This window comes from Polyodon spathula, chromosome 23 (assembly GCF_017654505.1).
Source record: "Polyodon spathula isolate WHYD16114869_AA chromosome 23, ASM1765450v1, whole genome shotgun sequence".
In the NCBI taxonomy this organism is placed as follows: domain Eukaryota; kingdom Metazoa; phylum Chordata; class Actinopteri; order Acipenseriformes; family Polyodontidae; genus Polyodon; species Polyodon spathula.
Genome location: NC_054556.1, coordinates 19,689,143 through 19,702,995, shown reverse-complemented (window position 1 = coordinate 19,702,995; position 13,853 = coordinate 19,689,143). Strand labels below are relative to the sequence as shown.

Sequence of the window (13,853 nt, the reverse complement as noted above, 5' to 3'; positions counted from 1 at the left end):
TCAAGTCACAATAGTTTACAATGAACAGACACTCCCATATATTTGTATTGTGTTAAAACCATGTACCACAAACTATTAAACTGAACTATTAACATTGTCAATCTCTATTAAACTGAACTATTAACATGGTCAATCTCTATTAAACTGAACTATTAACACTGTCAATCTCGATCTACTGTGGTTTATAACTTCCAGACTATGTTTGGTATGTGGGGCAAACTCGCTTATTGCAGGTATTGCTTTATGATGCGTGACTGTGAAACAACCATAGTCAATACTGGCACCATAGCTTACCCTGTATCTGAGTCAGATAGTGATCAAAGCATGGAATAATTCCAGAATTCATGTACAGAGCATGTAGAATAAACATGCGGTACATTTTAAATGCCATCATAACTTAAGAGTGATCCATAAAAGGGAAATGCTTTTAGCCAAATTTGATCTGGTATTTTTTATTTTCCTATTCTTTCAGGTATTTCTGAGCACTTGTTTTAAACACTTTTTCTAACACTTGTTGGCCCTTATTTTTCTGCGTATTGCTGGTCCACTTTGACCAACACAGTGGTGTTTATGCGAAAGGGGGGGAAACAAATGTTCTTGGAAAAGGGGTTCCAATTGCCCATCCTCTAAATGTGAATAAAGCACATGAAAAACACAGTACTGAGTGCGAGTGGAAACTCAACAACCAAACTGAACAACTTCTCAACAGATAAACACAATATAAATGAGCTTCATAACAACCCCATTTTTTAAAAGATGCAGGGCTTGGTTCAGAAAGGGGAGGCATCCTAGAGGTGTACCAGTAAGGGGCATACTGTAATCCTTGTCCATATGTTGTTCATTGATTGGGTGTGTGTGTTCAGAAATGTTGTACTGAAGTCTAAAGCTCAAAAGTTGCATTTGTCTGAATGACTCTGTTTCTTGTGATGCCCAGTTTTTTTTTTTTGTACCCCACTGTGAAGTGATCAGACCAGGTGTATATATTCTTTTCAAAGCTTGGTTAATGTTTCTCCTTGTGTTGATGTATGTTCCACACCAAATGTTTTAAGAACTAAAAAAAAGGGCAAAGTTGTATTAATAAATAAAAATTCTAATAAATAAATGTTGTTTCTTGCAATATGATCTGCCTCTTTATTAACGCGTTGTATATTTCATCGTATGTTATTTTTATGTCATTTGTAATTGCGAACGATATCAATAACTTGTCATGTGTGTTCCTGTTTTCTTTTAATTTTAACAGATTCTTTGGTGCAGATTGGCATAAAGCTCTACTCCTATATACTTCAGAAGTAATGTCAGCTACACCTACAGTAACATTTACGGTATCATCTAGCATTATTATTATTGTAGGTATCAAGGATTGACAGCATGTAGTTAACATATATACAGTACTGTATATCTCGGTTATTTGGTATGTATTGTTAGAATCGCAGTTAATAAAGGAGGGCTAGCCCACGCTGTAACACCCATGTCTTTCCTCTTATTAGCACCAGCAAGACTATCAATGGTTCCCCTTTTCTTCTGTTGAAGATCTTTTTTTTTTTTTTGCTTCTGCTTTATACATCAATTTACAGATATTTCAAAGACAGTGATATTGATGAAAAGCTGCGTCTTCCTTGTGACACTCCAGTGGGTCTCGCTACAAATCAACATTGTGACTAACAGCAAAAGCACCAGGATGTCTGAGCTTATTTATAGCGATGCACAAGACTCTCAGCACAGTAAAAGTGGGAATGGTAATGTTTCAACAAAGGGAAGATTCTATCAACTCTTATTTTCCAGGTACAGTACACTGGAATCTGCTGAACATGTTGCATATGTGTCCAGTAGATGGCACTACAGCACTGGTTCATTCTTTTTCCAAATTAATTTAGTGAAAGTTAGAACAGACTGACTTCTCAATTCCAAAAAACAAAAACAAAACAAAAAAAAAATACATTTCCTCACATTACAGGTAAAAAGTATTGTTTCGCCTGAAATATTGAGTTTTAGATTTGTTTGATATTCATATTCAAGTCTCAAATATACCTCTATAACGTAGCTATAGGCAAGGCCCTATATGTGAAATTTTCCTGTAATATACAGTAGTGTGCAAATGTATTAGAACACCTCAATATTTGTAATTTTAAATACCTACCTGCATATTATTTTTGGTCAGTAATCAAAGTTTTAAAAACAATAGGCAAAACAATTAAATCGTTATAAACAGGATTTCATGGCTCATTCCCTTTTTTCTGCCATGTCAAATTGAATTTCCATTTTAGAAGTCTTTTTTTGTTTTCTGCATTCTGCTTTAGTTCAGCCTTTCATTTTGCTGCTTTTAAAGAACTTGGTGTTTTCTTCTTTTATTTTTTCTTTATTATTATTTTTTTTAATCCCATTTTGAAACTTTCAACTGTTTAAGAGAGGGTGTATCTAAATAGATCATTAATGATAATTTTATATAAAGTAGCCCACAGGACCATAACATCAATGATGCATATCATATTGTGAACTTTCTACCAATATCTGATCGCACTGCAGCTGCCTGTGGTAGCTCCTCCGTGCAGAACCATTGCTTTGACATTGTAACACAACTGGATCGACATTAAAGGACATTTGGAAATGAAAGCTAATACTACACAGTGCTAGATAATTGTATTTCCTTTCAAGTCAGAGTACTGGAAGTTTGAAGCTTGGTATTAAATTGATATTGCTCGGTACACAGTGGCATCAGCATGTGTGCCTACCATATCAATTGGGAATCGTGAGCAAGTATTTCAATTATGGTATAATGACAGGCCTTTCTGATTATAAAACAGATGCACATTTGTGGCTTCACACCAAATGATGTAACAGACACTTAAAAATGTTGAATTCTCAAAGGGGGACGTATATGAAGAATAATCCAAACCATAAAACGACCTCTGCTTGAAATGAACAAATGGCGCCTCTGACATGAACTATAAGACAATACGGGCTATATTTTCAAAGGAGGAAAAATGATGAATGTTACAAAATGAGACGCAAAACACATTAGAAGTGCTTAGAACTTGGATTACGTTATTTAGTGGTTTGGTTCTAGTTTTATGAAATTATCAGACCTCTTCTTCAAAAAACAGACGTTCATTAAAGACTGGAGTAAATGCTTTGAGGAATACGAGCATACGAAGTAGACAAAAGTTTCGGCTGATGCTTATAACCCTGATGAAAGCATTAGCTGAAATATCTGCCTAGGTTCTCCTGCAGTGCTTTCAAGGAACCTATAGGTAGGCTAAGAAATACAAGTCAGCATGGTAACATTTGTGGGTGATTCATTACAATATTTTAGCTTCAGTAAAGTAAAAGTGAGAATTTTAGAAGTAAGATCATAGTAAAATACTTGTCCTGTGTTCTACCAGACTCAGCTGGGTTACTGCAGTCTGTGTGTTGGGAATCGCTCACACAAAGGATATGGAAATTGACTTGTCTATTGCCACATTTGAGAATGGTCTGATGTGCTTGGAACTGCTAATAGTGCCATCAATAGGAGCCAATCTGGACTGTGGGGGCAAAAAAGTGGTCTTTTTAATGAGGTTGGTTTAAAGGGAGCTATTATTGTGTGTGTATTTATGTTATAAGCCACCTCTGAAAATGATCTCCTTTTCCTTGTCATTTTCTGACTGTACATATCCAGTTTCCTTATGGTTATACTAAGCTTTGATGCTTTCACTGTGCTTTATTACACTTTGCAATGTTTTTACTATGGGAAGCTTCTATAAGGAACAACATAGCTTGTAGAAGATATTCGGTTTCATGTCTCTTCAGCTTCAAAACTGGATTGTGAACAGCAGAGGAATGTAGTAAACAGGCACCAATTCATCTATTTTATTTAGTATAAAATTTTAAATGACTGCGAGACTCTAGTTAGGTTGTGTTCACTGTTGTGAATCTCTGCCATTTTAAATATTGCGTTGGCAGCTTTCCTCAAGCCGTGCCTATGGGTTCTGTTTTATAAACAAGGGCCATACTGGACAGGCTCTCTCCCTCCCTCAGAATTCCAGCAGTCAGAGCTGTGCTACAGTCAACAACCCAACTGTATCACAGAGAGAACACAGCCAAAACCCTACCCAGCCCCACAAACTGGCTTGAACTGGTTCAAATCTGCATGATTCCTTACAGAAAAAACCTTGAATCAAATAGTCATCATAATGAACAAATACGCATCAAAATACAGGTACATTAACTATATGTAGGTATTTACTAATATCTACTGTAAAAAAAAACAGTCAGTCATCATTTTTTTTGACCATGTCATCTCTTGCATTAGACTACTGACTGACATTCTAGACATGGATAATACCATTGATTATGTATTATGTCTTTTTTTTTGTGATTCTGTGATTGTGCATTTGTAACAGAGCAGTAGCTGGGTGTGAACCAGCGACCCTGCACACCACAAGAGAGCATCTTAACCACAATGCAAGAGAGCCGGGCATAGTTCAAGTTACTTATAAAATGTTATCGCTAACTTGAACTCTGCAACTGTTAAGAGCTGAAAACAAGTTAAAAGATCTAATTAAGCAAATTATCAGTTCAATTAAGGGTATAGTTAAGTAATTGAGAGCTCAGCTGGAATGAAAACCAGCAGACAAGGGGGTCCCCAGCCCTGATCTAGACTAACCATGCAGCCATGTCTTTTTGACCCAGTGGAGGTTCCCCTGTTTTGCAATGATTATTTTTTTTTCCATCATGACATTTTATGACTTTTATTAACTTGATGTGATGAACCAATCCACAGAAAATCACAACGACCATGTTTGGTATTTCCTTAGACTGATTATTCGTGCAAGCATAGCCAATGGAACCAAAGTCTGAACGTACTGTAATAGGCTTCTTAAAACAGTGTGTGCACCGAGAACCTGGCCATTTGTGATTTAAACTTCCCATGTAACAGTGTATCTAACTTGTCTGTGTAGGTGTAACCAGTATCCTGTCCTCTAAGGGATTTGTTAAGTGTTTATTCACTTTGTATATGTACACATCTACCCTTTCACTTCTATTTTAGCCTTGCAGCATTACTAAGCCTTTAATTATACATAATGCAAGCTTGGCTATGCAGGGGCAGGCTGCAAACCGTTTTCCTTATTGTAATCTTTAAATAAATGCTTACATACCTTGTACTCAGTACCTGGCTGCTGCACCGTGGGTGGGTTCTATTTATAGTCTTGCTTCATCTGTGATGTTTGCCTGTTGGGCAACTTTGAGCGCTGCAATGAGAAGACAAAAATCATCAGATTAAAGCGCTTGTTTTTGTTTTCAGTGTTTCCATGCCGATTAAGTCTTTTTTGAAGCAATTTCCACCAGTTGCCTATATTTATACATTGTGTACCTGCTACCTATTTTGAGAATAATTACTAGGTGCAGGATTCGTGTGGAAACATAGGGAAGCTTTCTATTTCTGGGGGGTTAGCTTTTTTTAAGCAATTCAAACACGTTGAACTATTATTGTTTCATATGATCTTAAAATGCTGACCCATTTCCGATGTGGAAAAGTTTAGCCGCTAATGCAGTTTTCCCATCTCTTCCCCCTTTTCAGCCTCTGTTTTCTATGAACGAGCTCCATGACAATTAAGTCAAGCTGTAAAGGTCCTCGTTTCCGTCAGCCTCCAAACTTTCATTAAACAGGGTTCTCCTCGATTCTGGATTTCCCTGACCTGGGTGCACAAGGGAGGTATGAAGCCAGGTAGCCACTTCAGAATGCAGCTATGGAAAAAAACAGCAGTGAAACTCAGCAGGTAGACACGACAGAATGTGCAGCGAGATTCTAGAGGATGCTTTACAGTACTGACACAATCACATAGGGATCATTACATTTCACAGTTTGCTTTTTACTTCTTAACTTTGCTCAACTCCTTACGTCCGTGGGTGCCAACTTAGCTCAACCGAGTCTCATTTTTCCAAGATTTCAATTCTGCATACCTCTCTTGCCTGAAATATGAAGGACAGGATTAGCACCTTCCAGCAACTTGTGAACTATACCGCATTGTTTTCAAGACTGCAATCAGGGCAAACAATGGCCCAATCTGATATGAGGAACAGGTGCTTCTAAAATGGCCAGGCAGTGGATATTTTCTTTTCATATACAGCAGACTTTCTCTTTCTACAAGACATGCTGCTCTGAATATAATCCAAAGAGGCTGTGTGGTCTAGTGGTTAAAAAAAGGGCTTGTAACCAGAAGGTCCTTGTTTCAAATCTTAGCTCAGCCATGGACTCATTGTGTGACCCTGAGCAAATCACTTAACCTCCTTGTGCTCCATCTTTCAGCTGAGATGTTGTTATAAGTAACTCTGCAACTGATGCATAGTGCACACCCTAGTCTCGTATCTTGCAAGCGCTGTGTGGTGGTGGTCCATGAAAGGCACTATATAAAAACAAAGATTATTATTATTATTATTATTATCATCATTTTATTGTCACCAGATTGAAATGTCCCTGGCCAAAAGATAATGGGAGTCAATGGGAAGCAGTTCTTCATAATGGAGTTTAATGTAGCAATCTAAACAATTAATACTGCCATCCTACCATTTTAAAACCTGATTTTTTTATAGAATGTATTTTTTGAATTAGGGGATGTTATTGATAAAGGACCCAGCAGGATTATTATATAGAGTTAATAAATTACGGTATTTAGATCTGCTACTGTTGGGATTTTTTGGATTATTAAAACATTCTTTAATATTAATCACATTTATCAGACATGCATTTGATTTCATGTTTAACATAAGGGAATGTATAAAAACAAACCGTCCCAAAGAAACATTCCTTAAAACAGTCTTTAAAATGACTAGAGCTTTCCACTTCCACAGCAAAGCAGGCATGTTTATTGTATCATGTGTTGTAACGCTTCTTGTGCAGTCCCTTTGAAGGGAAATAAAAGGGTCTTACTGTAACTGCTGTATTTTGACTGCTACCCTTCTGGTTCAAGCAGCAGTGACATCTTCAAGGGCATGTAAGTGGAGTCTACTACTGATGCTTCACTGTGAATGAAAGTGAATCTAATTGGTCTGGAGTCTAAAAAAGGAAGTTGCTTGTAGCGCTCTCCATACCCTCACCTCCTTCAAATTTGGAAATGTAACCAAAGAATATGGCTGTGCTTCAGCATCAAAGCACTGCCACTAGGGAGCAAGCAGTGTCCTTGGAAAAAGTGCCCGCAATAACCCAGACGTGTTCTTCAATTAGCTTTAAAGCTATGGAAGAAAATAAAGAAAGCCCTCCTCATAAAACCGAGGTGCAAACATGTGTCTTGACATGCAGAGCTTTCTAATGGCAAAAAACTGACAACATGTAAGGTTAGGCCTACCTGGTCAAAATGGGTAACCAGGTGATGCAGTGTGGCTAATTCTCTTTAGAAAACAGCAGTGTACTGTGGTAAAAGTCTAGTAAAGTGGAGTAAATCTGTATAAAAATCATGGTACAGCACAAACAGGTATGACTATTCATATGTAACTATGGTAAAGCATGATAAATACATGGATTATATAAATTTTTAAATAATTTGGATGGGCTTAAAACTCTGCTATTTCCACTGTGTTTTCTCCATAAATTAACTAGTGTTTAATGGATTAATGTAGTGCAATAGCAGGTACATACATAGAGATTATGAACTAAATTCCTCTAATAAACTTGCTTTAACATGACCCTCTTTTCTCTTTACTTCTGTTGTAGTTTGCGATGTTAATAAATGGATCTATTAAATCTAACCTGAATGTGAACGCCATTAGCATTTATATAGAGGTAAAGGGCAGCAGTTTTTATCATTAGCTGGAGCAGAAAGCGAATTCACTGGGTTCACCTCTGGAGAACAGGATGCTCGGGGTGTTCAGTGTTTCAGTACATTGAGCATATGCAATGTTTGTTTCGCTAGGTCTACTTAAAGCTTCTATGTATAGCCTGCCTTATTGCTCGTTTTGATCAGTTCTGGCTTCTCAAACTGTGCTAAATTAGTCAACAACACATCCTACACAGAAACATATTATGAATCACAGAAGGAAAGTTCAGACTCAGGAACTACTGTTAACCATAAAAAGGAGTTTTAATGTGTGCTGTGTGTTCTATGTAGAGGGTCACATCTATGTGGAGAAGATGTACTGGACTTTTGAGAAAACCATATTGGTGATTTATGGATGGTTGCAATAAAAAAGCCAAAATATCGTCATTTCTTTGTTTGTTTGTTTTGGTTTTCATCCCATAAAAAAGGAATAACAAATCATTCTTCATTTCAGTTTGCAGTTTGGTTATGTAACAGTTGATTGGATAATTTCTGCTTGAATATGCCCTTTGTTCACTGATAGTGATCACAAGGAATGAGGTCACATGCAATAGTTAAGCAGCTGAAGTTATATCATATTTATGGCTCCTCTGTATAATCATGTCAGTCATGAACTCTCAGTTTTAAACATTGATACATGAAATATACCCAACTGCAAGCTACACTCCTAATGTACATTATTTAGTGGTCAATCTTCAAATCAGAGTAGATCAGCACCCATGGGACATCATTGCTAATTAGTACCAGGGAAATACAAGAGGAAATTGTGTGGGGTCAGAATATGAATTTCCCAGTCCTGTGTAGCATAGAGTGGAGTATGTTCAAGTGATCTAAACAGAGGCACATTTAAATACTGTTATTAATTAAATCCTTCATATTTCAGTACTTAAAATATAGTTGCTCAAAATGTTCAGCTTGTATGTATTCATTTTTACTATCAGGGCAATATTTTATTTTTTTTTAATAATTAAACAGATTCAAGCAATAGGTTTATTCACATGCTAACTACAACAAACTGATGATTCAAATACATTTGCACACAAGCCATTTGGATATTAGTTTATAATGGATATAAAGTCCATTAAAGGATTGCTAAGTGATGCATTGACATCAATTTTCATGTCTTCTAACAGCTTGATTAACATTATTACTGGTCTCTCTTTATAATGCTGAAAATATTTTAAATATAACACTATAAACTCTTATCTGTAGTCTTGTCTTATTGCAGCTTGTCCATTAGAGGGAGTTTGAAAAACAACAGCAACTTTATACCGTTGCATTTCAAATATCTGCCAGTCACAAGTATAAAATGAGCAAAAACGTGTTCTTAACAAAAAGAGGTAAGATTTTAAACCTTGGCTACCATTCCTTTAATACACATCTTTCTGTCAATTGTAGGGTTTGCATTGGGGCCACTCACAAGTCTGTCAGGGGCCACATTTGGTCCTAGAGGCCACTCCAGAATTTTTGCTCTAGTTATCAATCTCTGAGTCTTTTTAATCACATAATCGGATTTGTGCACGTTTACAATAGAGTTTTATTTTTTACTGTTGCTGGTATTTCCGCCCATGGGTAACAAGCTTTGGGAAGTGACATAGTGGTAAGAAAAATGAAACTTCAATCACAGGATGCTGTTTAAAGAAATTCTGTTTCCTTTTCTGGCCTACTGTAAAACTGCATACCTACTGGTTTGTTGACTTGTACAAAATGGCATGTCCCGACATTCCAATGGTAAAATGCTGGAGAGATTTCCTGGGGATTGAAGTATGCACCTAATGCTAGCAATGTTGCAGGACTATAACCCTGTATTATTGTGTATTTGACATAGTCACTTTATTTTATCATTGCCCTGTGTAAAAACAACACAAGCATTGTAGCTAACTGATGTTAGTTTATACAGACTTTGTGCAAAAGTGTATGGGGGCAACATAAATTCATTACATGCTGCTACTTCTTGGATGGCAGTGTATAAAATTATATGGGTAAAATTTTTGAGCACTTTGATATTTGAAATACATTTCAAGCATGACACTGGTCTGAAATAGACCAGGGCTATGTGTTAAATGCTTTTTAAATGCTACTTTTTTTTTTGTTTGTTTGTTTTTTTTTTTTAATGTGTTAATCATGAACATTGGGGTATCTGAAGAAAATAAAAAGTGTGACTTTTTAAAATAGTTGCTGGGGGTAGCATCTTTAGAAACCGTTTAATATAGAGATTTTACATACACGAATAATTTTAAAAAGCCATCGAAGACAATGTTACATAGATTGAGTGGATGTATTTTCAAAAGCAGACGATTCTCGTCGTCTCGCCGTGTCATTTTAAAGGTAAACAGAAAGTACAGCCCGTTATCTTTTAAAGTTAACCGTAACTGTCTGTTTATTAAAACGCAGCAGTATCAATAAAATGTTTTTTATATATATTTCAACAGCAGTCCCTTTTTTCAGTAACTACACGGCTACAATGAAGTTCTTGTGTCCGCGAGAAGCCGCAGAAATGCCTTGGCTCTGCGATTGCAGTTGTCATGGATTCCTGAGAGTGGAGCTTGCAGGAAAGCCCTGCGTCTCGGAGATGGAGCCGCTCCAGGGTTGCCATGGTGAAACGAATAAACAGGAGGAAACACTGAGGGAATCCCGTTATTTTACAGCATTCGTCCACTATAAACATTCAAAGCAGGGAAGGAAGTTGTCCTACTCTGCTAATCTGCAGCGCAAGGAAAGGGACTCATACCATTGCAAACTGATGTTCTAGTCTGTTTCTAACGCCTGTCTGTTTCTGCTTTGAGAGAAAAAAAAAAAGTTTTATAAGAGTCATATAATTTAATTATGAGTTTAATAGGTTTCATTCGAAGATTTTTATTTTGTTACTGAGTTGTTTTTTTTGTTTTGTTTTCTTCAAATGTACAGAGAATCCGCTTGGAGGTTTGTACCTTATCGCATCATGAGGTCCACGAATCAAGGTATGATAAAAAAAAAAAAAAAATTGAATTGTGTCTTTAATTCATTGATTACATATTTAAAAGTTTTGCCGTACCATTTTTTTCAATTATTTCTGCTTTTCTATGATTTAGATTTTAGACTTGCATACTGACTTTATAGCTTATTATTTATTATTATTATTATTATTATTATTATTATTATTATTATTATTATTAAGCATGTTTCTACGTATATTGTCTCTTATATTAAACTTTTTTAACTTTTTTTTTTTTTTTTTTGCTTACAGTCTAAGCTTATAATAACACACATTTATAATAGTTTACAGATTTCGGCATGTTTTCCCCGACACTTATTCATCATCCAGCTTGTGAGTTAAACTATACTGCAGATATAGAGTTAAGACCAGAAGGCCTGTCTTGGCAGGTCCTTCTTTGTGACACATCTCATGAATATGAGGCTTCCTGCAAAGTCTAATTTCTACTGGTTCTGGACTGGTTTGTAAACATTACTTTGGCAGTTTTAAAAGCAATCGCAATGTATGAATACATTTAACTGGAAGTAACACAACGTATTTAAGCCATAGGATAATTTGGTATGGTGTGGTCGTTTCAGGTGAGTTATGTGCTGTTTGACCAATAATTACATTTATCATTGTGATAAATTATGTAGCCATATAAGATTCCATATAAGAATGCAATTTATAGTTCACTGTCATTGAAAAATACATCATACTTTTTGCAATATCTTGAGAACTGCTTTAGAAGTCCATTGTGATGTCACACTCTAACTCCATGGACACAGTTATACTGAGAGTAATGATGTCACAATAATTATATTTTATTCAGTACTAACACTTGAAAAGTTTTTAAAGTTTTATCTTTTCCATTTTTAATCTGAGTGGTTCTTAATTACTCAGATAGTGAAATTTGCAGTTTTGTGATTTTAACCCTTTGTAGATTGCAAATTCTACTCTTTTGTGAACACTGGAAGAAGTACAGTTGCTTTTGTTACACAACCTTCAACATTTGACTATTTTTAGCCAGTGTGTCATTCATTAATATCAATCAGAAGTTTAGAAATTATGACATTTGCATGTTATTGGCCAATAGACCCCTGTTCCTTTTTAAATAACTGTTTTCAAGATCCATATATATTAGGTTCAGAACCATAATACTAATGATGTAGAAAATACAGGTGAAAAGAGTGGAAAAGTGTAACATTGTTTGAACTGCTCCTATCGCAGAACTTGTTTGGGATGACACCTCTTACAAAGAACACTGACTGTTTTTAAAAAAACACTGACTGTATTTTAAAACAGGGCAAAAAAAGCTAACATGCTATGAAATGTTTCAGGCAGAAAAACGAACACACCTGCAAAGAGGATTATTGATTGACAGGACAATCCTCTAACCACCACCGAAAAGCAAGCAGACACTGAATTAAGGAGGTGACTTCCTCCTCCCCGAAACTTTGAGGTGGAGTGAAGACCGGAGCGCCAGGAGGGGGGGGGGGGGGGGGGGGGGGGGGCTGGCATTAAGACTTCCTTGCCGGAGGAACGGTCGACTCTCTTGCCAATTAAAATTTCGAGGCAGCACCAAATGCCCCAAAAGACACGACCGAGCGCTAAAACCAAGCGAGTCAAAATGCTCTAATACATGTTTGTGCCCGTTGATTTTCATCTGTAATGCAAGCGTTGTCCTGACTAAATGTGCAATATAATAGTAGTAACAAGGCTTACCAAATGCTGTCAGGTCTGTTTACCCTCATAAAGGATCACCACAGTAAAAGCATGGCGAGGTGTAATTAAGCATTGTAAAGCCCAGACAGGTAAATATTAATAAACATGACAAACCAGGGTAAACTATAGTAAATGCATAGTATAACCATAGGGAAACCATCGGAAAACTGCAAAATTACTGTGTGTGTGTGTGTGTGTGTGTGTGTGTGTGTGTGTGTGTGTGTGTGTGTGTGTGTGTGTGTATATATATATATATATATATATATATATATATATATATATATAGCATATAATCGTGTGATTTACTTAAAATGTAACTCCAGCCACTAACTAAATTAAAATGTAGGTTTAAAAATACATTAAACAAATGATATTGTTTTTAATGCAGGGCAGTATAATATAATTGTTTCTGAATCACATGTACTTGAAGTAAGTCCGTTAAATTGCATGATATCCTACATGAGCTAACTTCACAGAGACTAAACGGGTAATTGAACAGCTTTCCTGAAACACTTCCAGCTTTGCATGATCTATCACTGACACCTGGTGGCAACGTTACTGTGAAAAAAAAACCCAATTCTAAGTATTGCAGAGACTCTCCTAGATGATTCTTACACAGGGAATGCAGCCACTTGGCTTATCTGGAGAGACAGTCCAAATCTGCAGGAAAATATGCAAAGAACTGTGGAAATGTAAAGTAGATATCTGTGGAGTGTTCTGCAGAGTATCTTATTTGTTTAGTATGTGTATTATAATGGCTTGGAAAAATCTAAATCAAGTAAACATAATCATATTTTAAAAAGGAATGGGCTAAGTACTTCCAATTTAATATATAGCCTGCATTTTGTCAGTAAAATCTTAAGAAATTGTCAAACAAAAACATCACATCGCGAGACTTCATATTGCGCCACATTTTCAAAGCCTTAACTCCAATTAACTCCTACTTTTTGAAGGAGACATAACATCTGATAAATTAATAAAAGTAGAACCGGACAACCAAGTGATATATTTCATGTCACTTTAGTTTGTGATAAGTATGATGACGATGTAGCTGCAGAATATGGGAATCTGTGGGACCCTGTAAATTCCGCGATTTCCTAGGAATTCTGTTCAGGCTCTGGTTATGCTCGTGTTCCAGCCCTGTCCTTGGGTTACAGTACCATGTATAATTGAAAATAATCAAGGTTGGTACGCAGACTATAATAACTGTCTACCAGTCACCTGTTGGCCAACTAAATACACATGTTGCACGGGGATTTGACTTCTACAAACTTTATGTTGTTTGTCCAATATTTGACTCATTATCGGTTGCCTTTTATTTGTTAAATACAGGCATTCGTGTGTAACCATACAAAAGATCCGAAAGCCTTTCTGCATATGGACAT

The 13,853-nt window shown here is 36.3% G+C and overlaps 1 protein-coding gene across 2 annotated transcripts in view; it reads left to right on the top strand.

Moving 5' to 3' along the window:
- Nucleotides 1–10,496: 10,496 nt before the first annotated feature.
- The window catches only part of LOC121298029 (nuclear factor of activated T-cells, cytoplasmic 2-like), a 51,729-nt gene continuing 48,372 nt past the window's right edge, over nt 10,497–13,853 (top strand). For both annotated transcript variants that reach the window (XM_041224758.1, XM_041224757.1), the window contains exon 1: nt 10,497–10,750. In XM_041224758.1, coding sequence (XP_041080692.1) covers nt 10,690–10,750 — 61 coding nt within the window. In that variant the 5' untranslated portion in view covers nt 10,497–10,689. The remainder of the gene's footprint in view (nt 10,751–13,853) is intronic.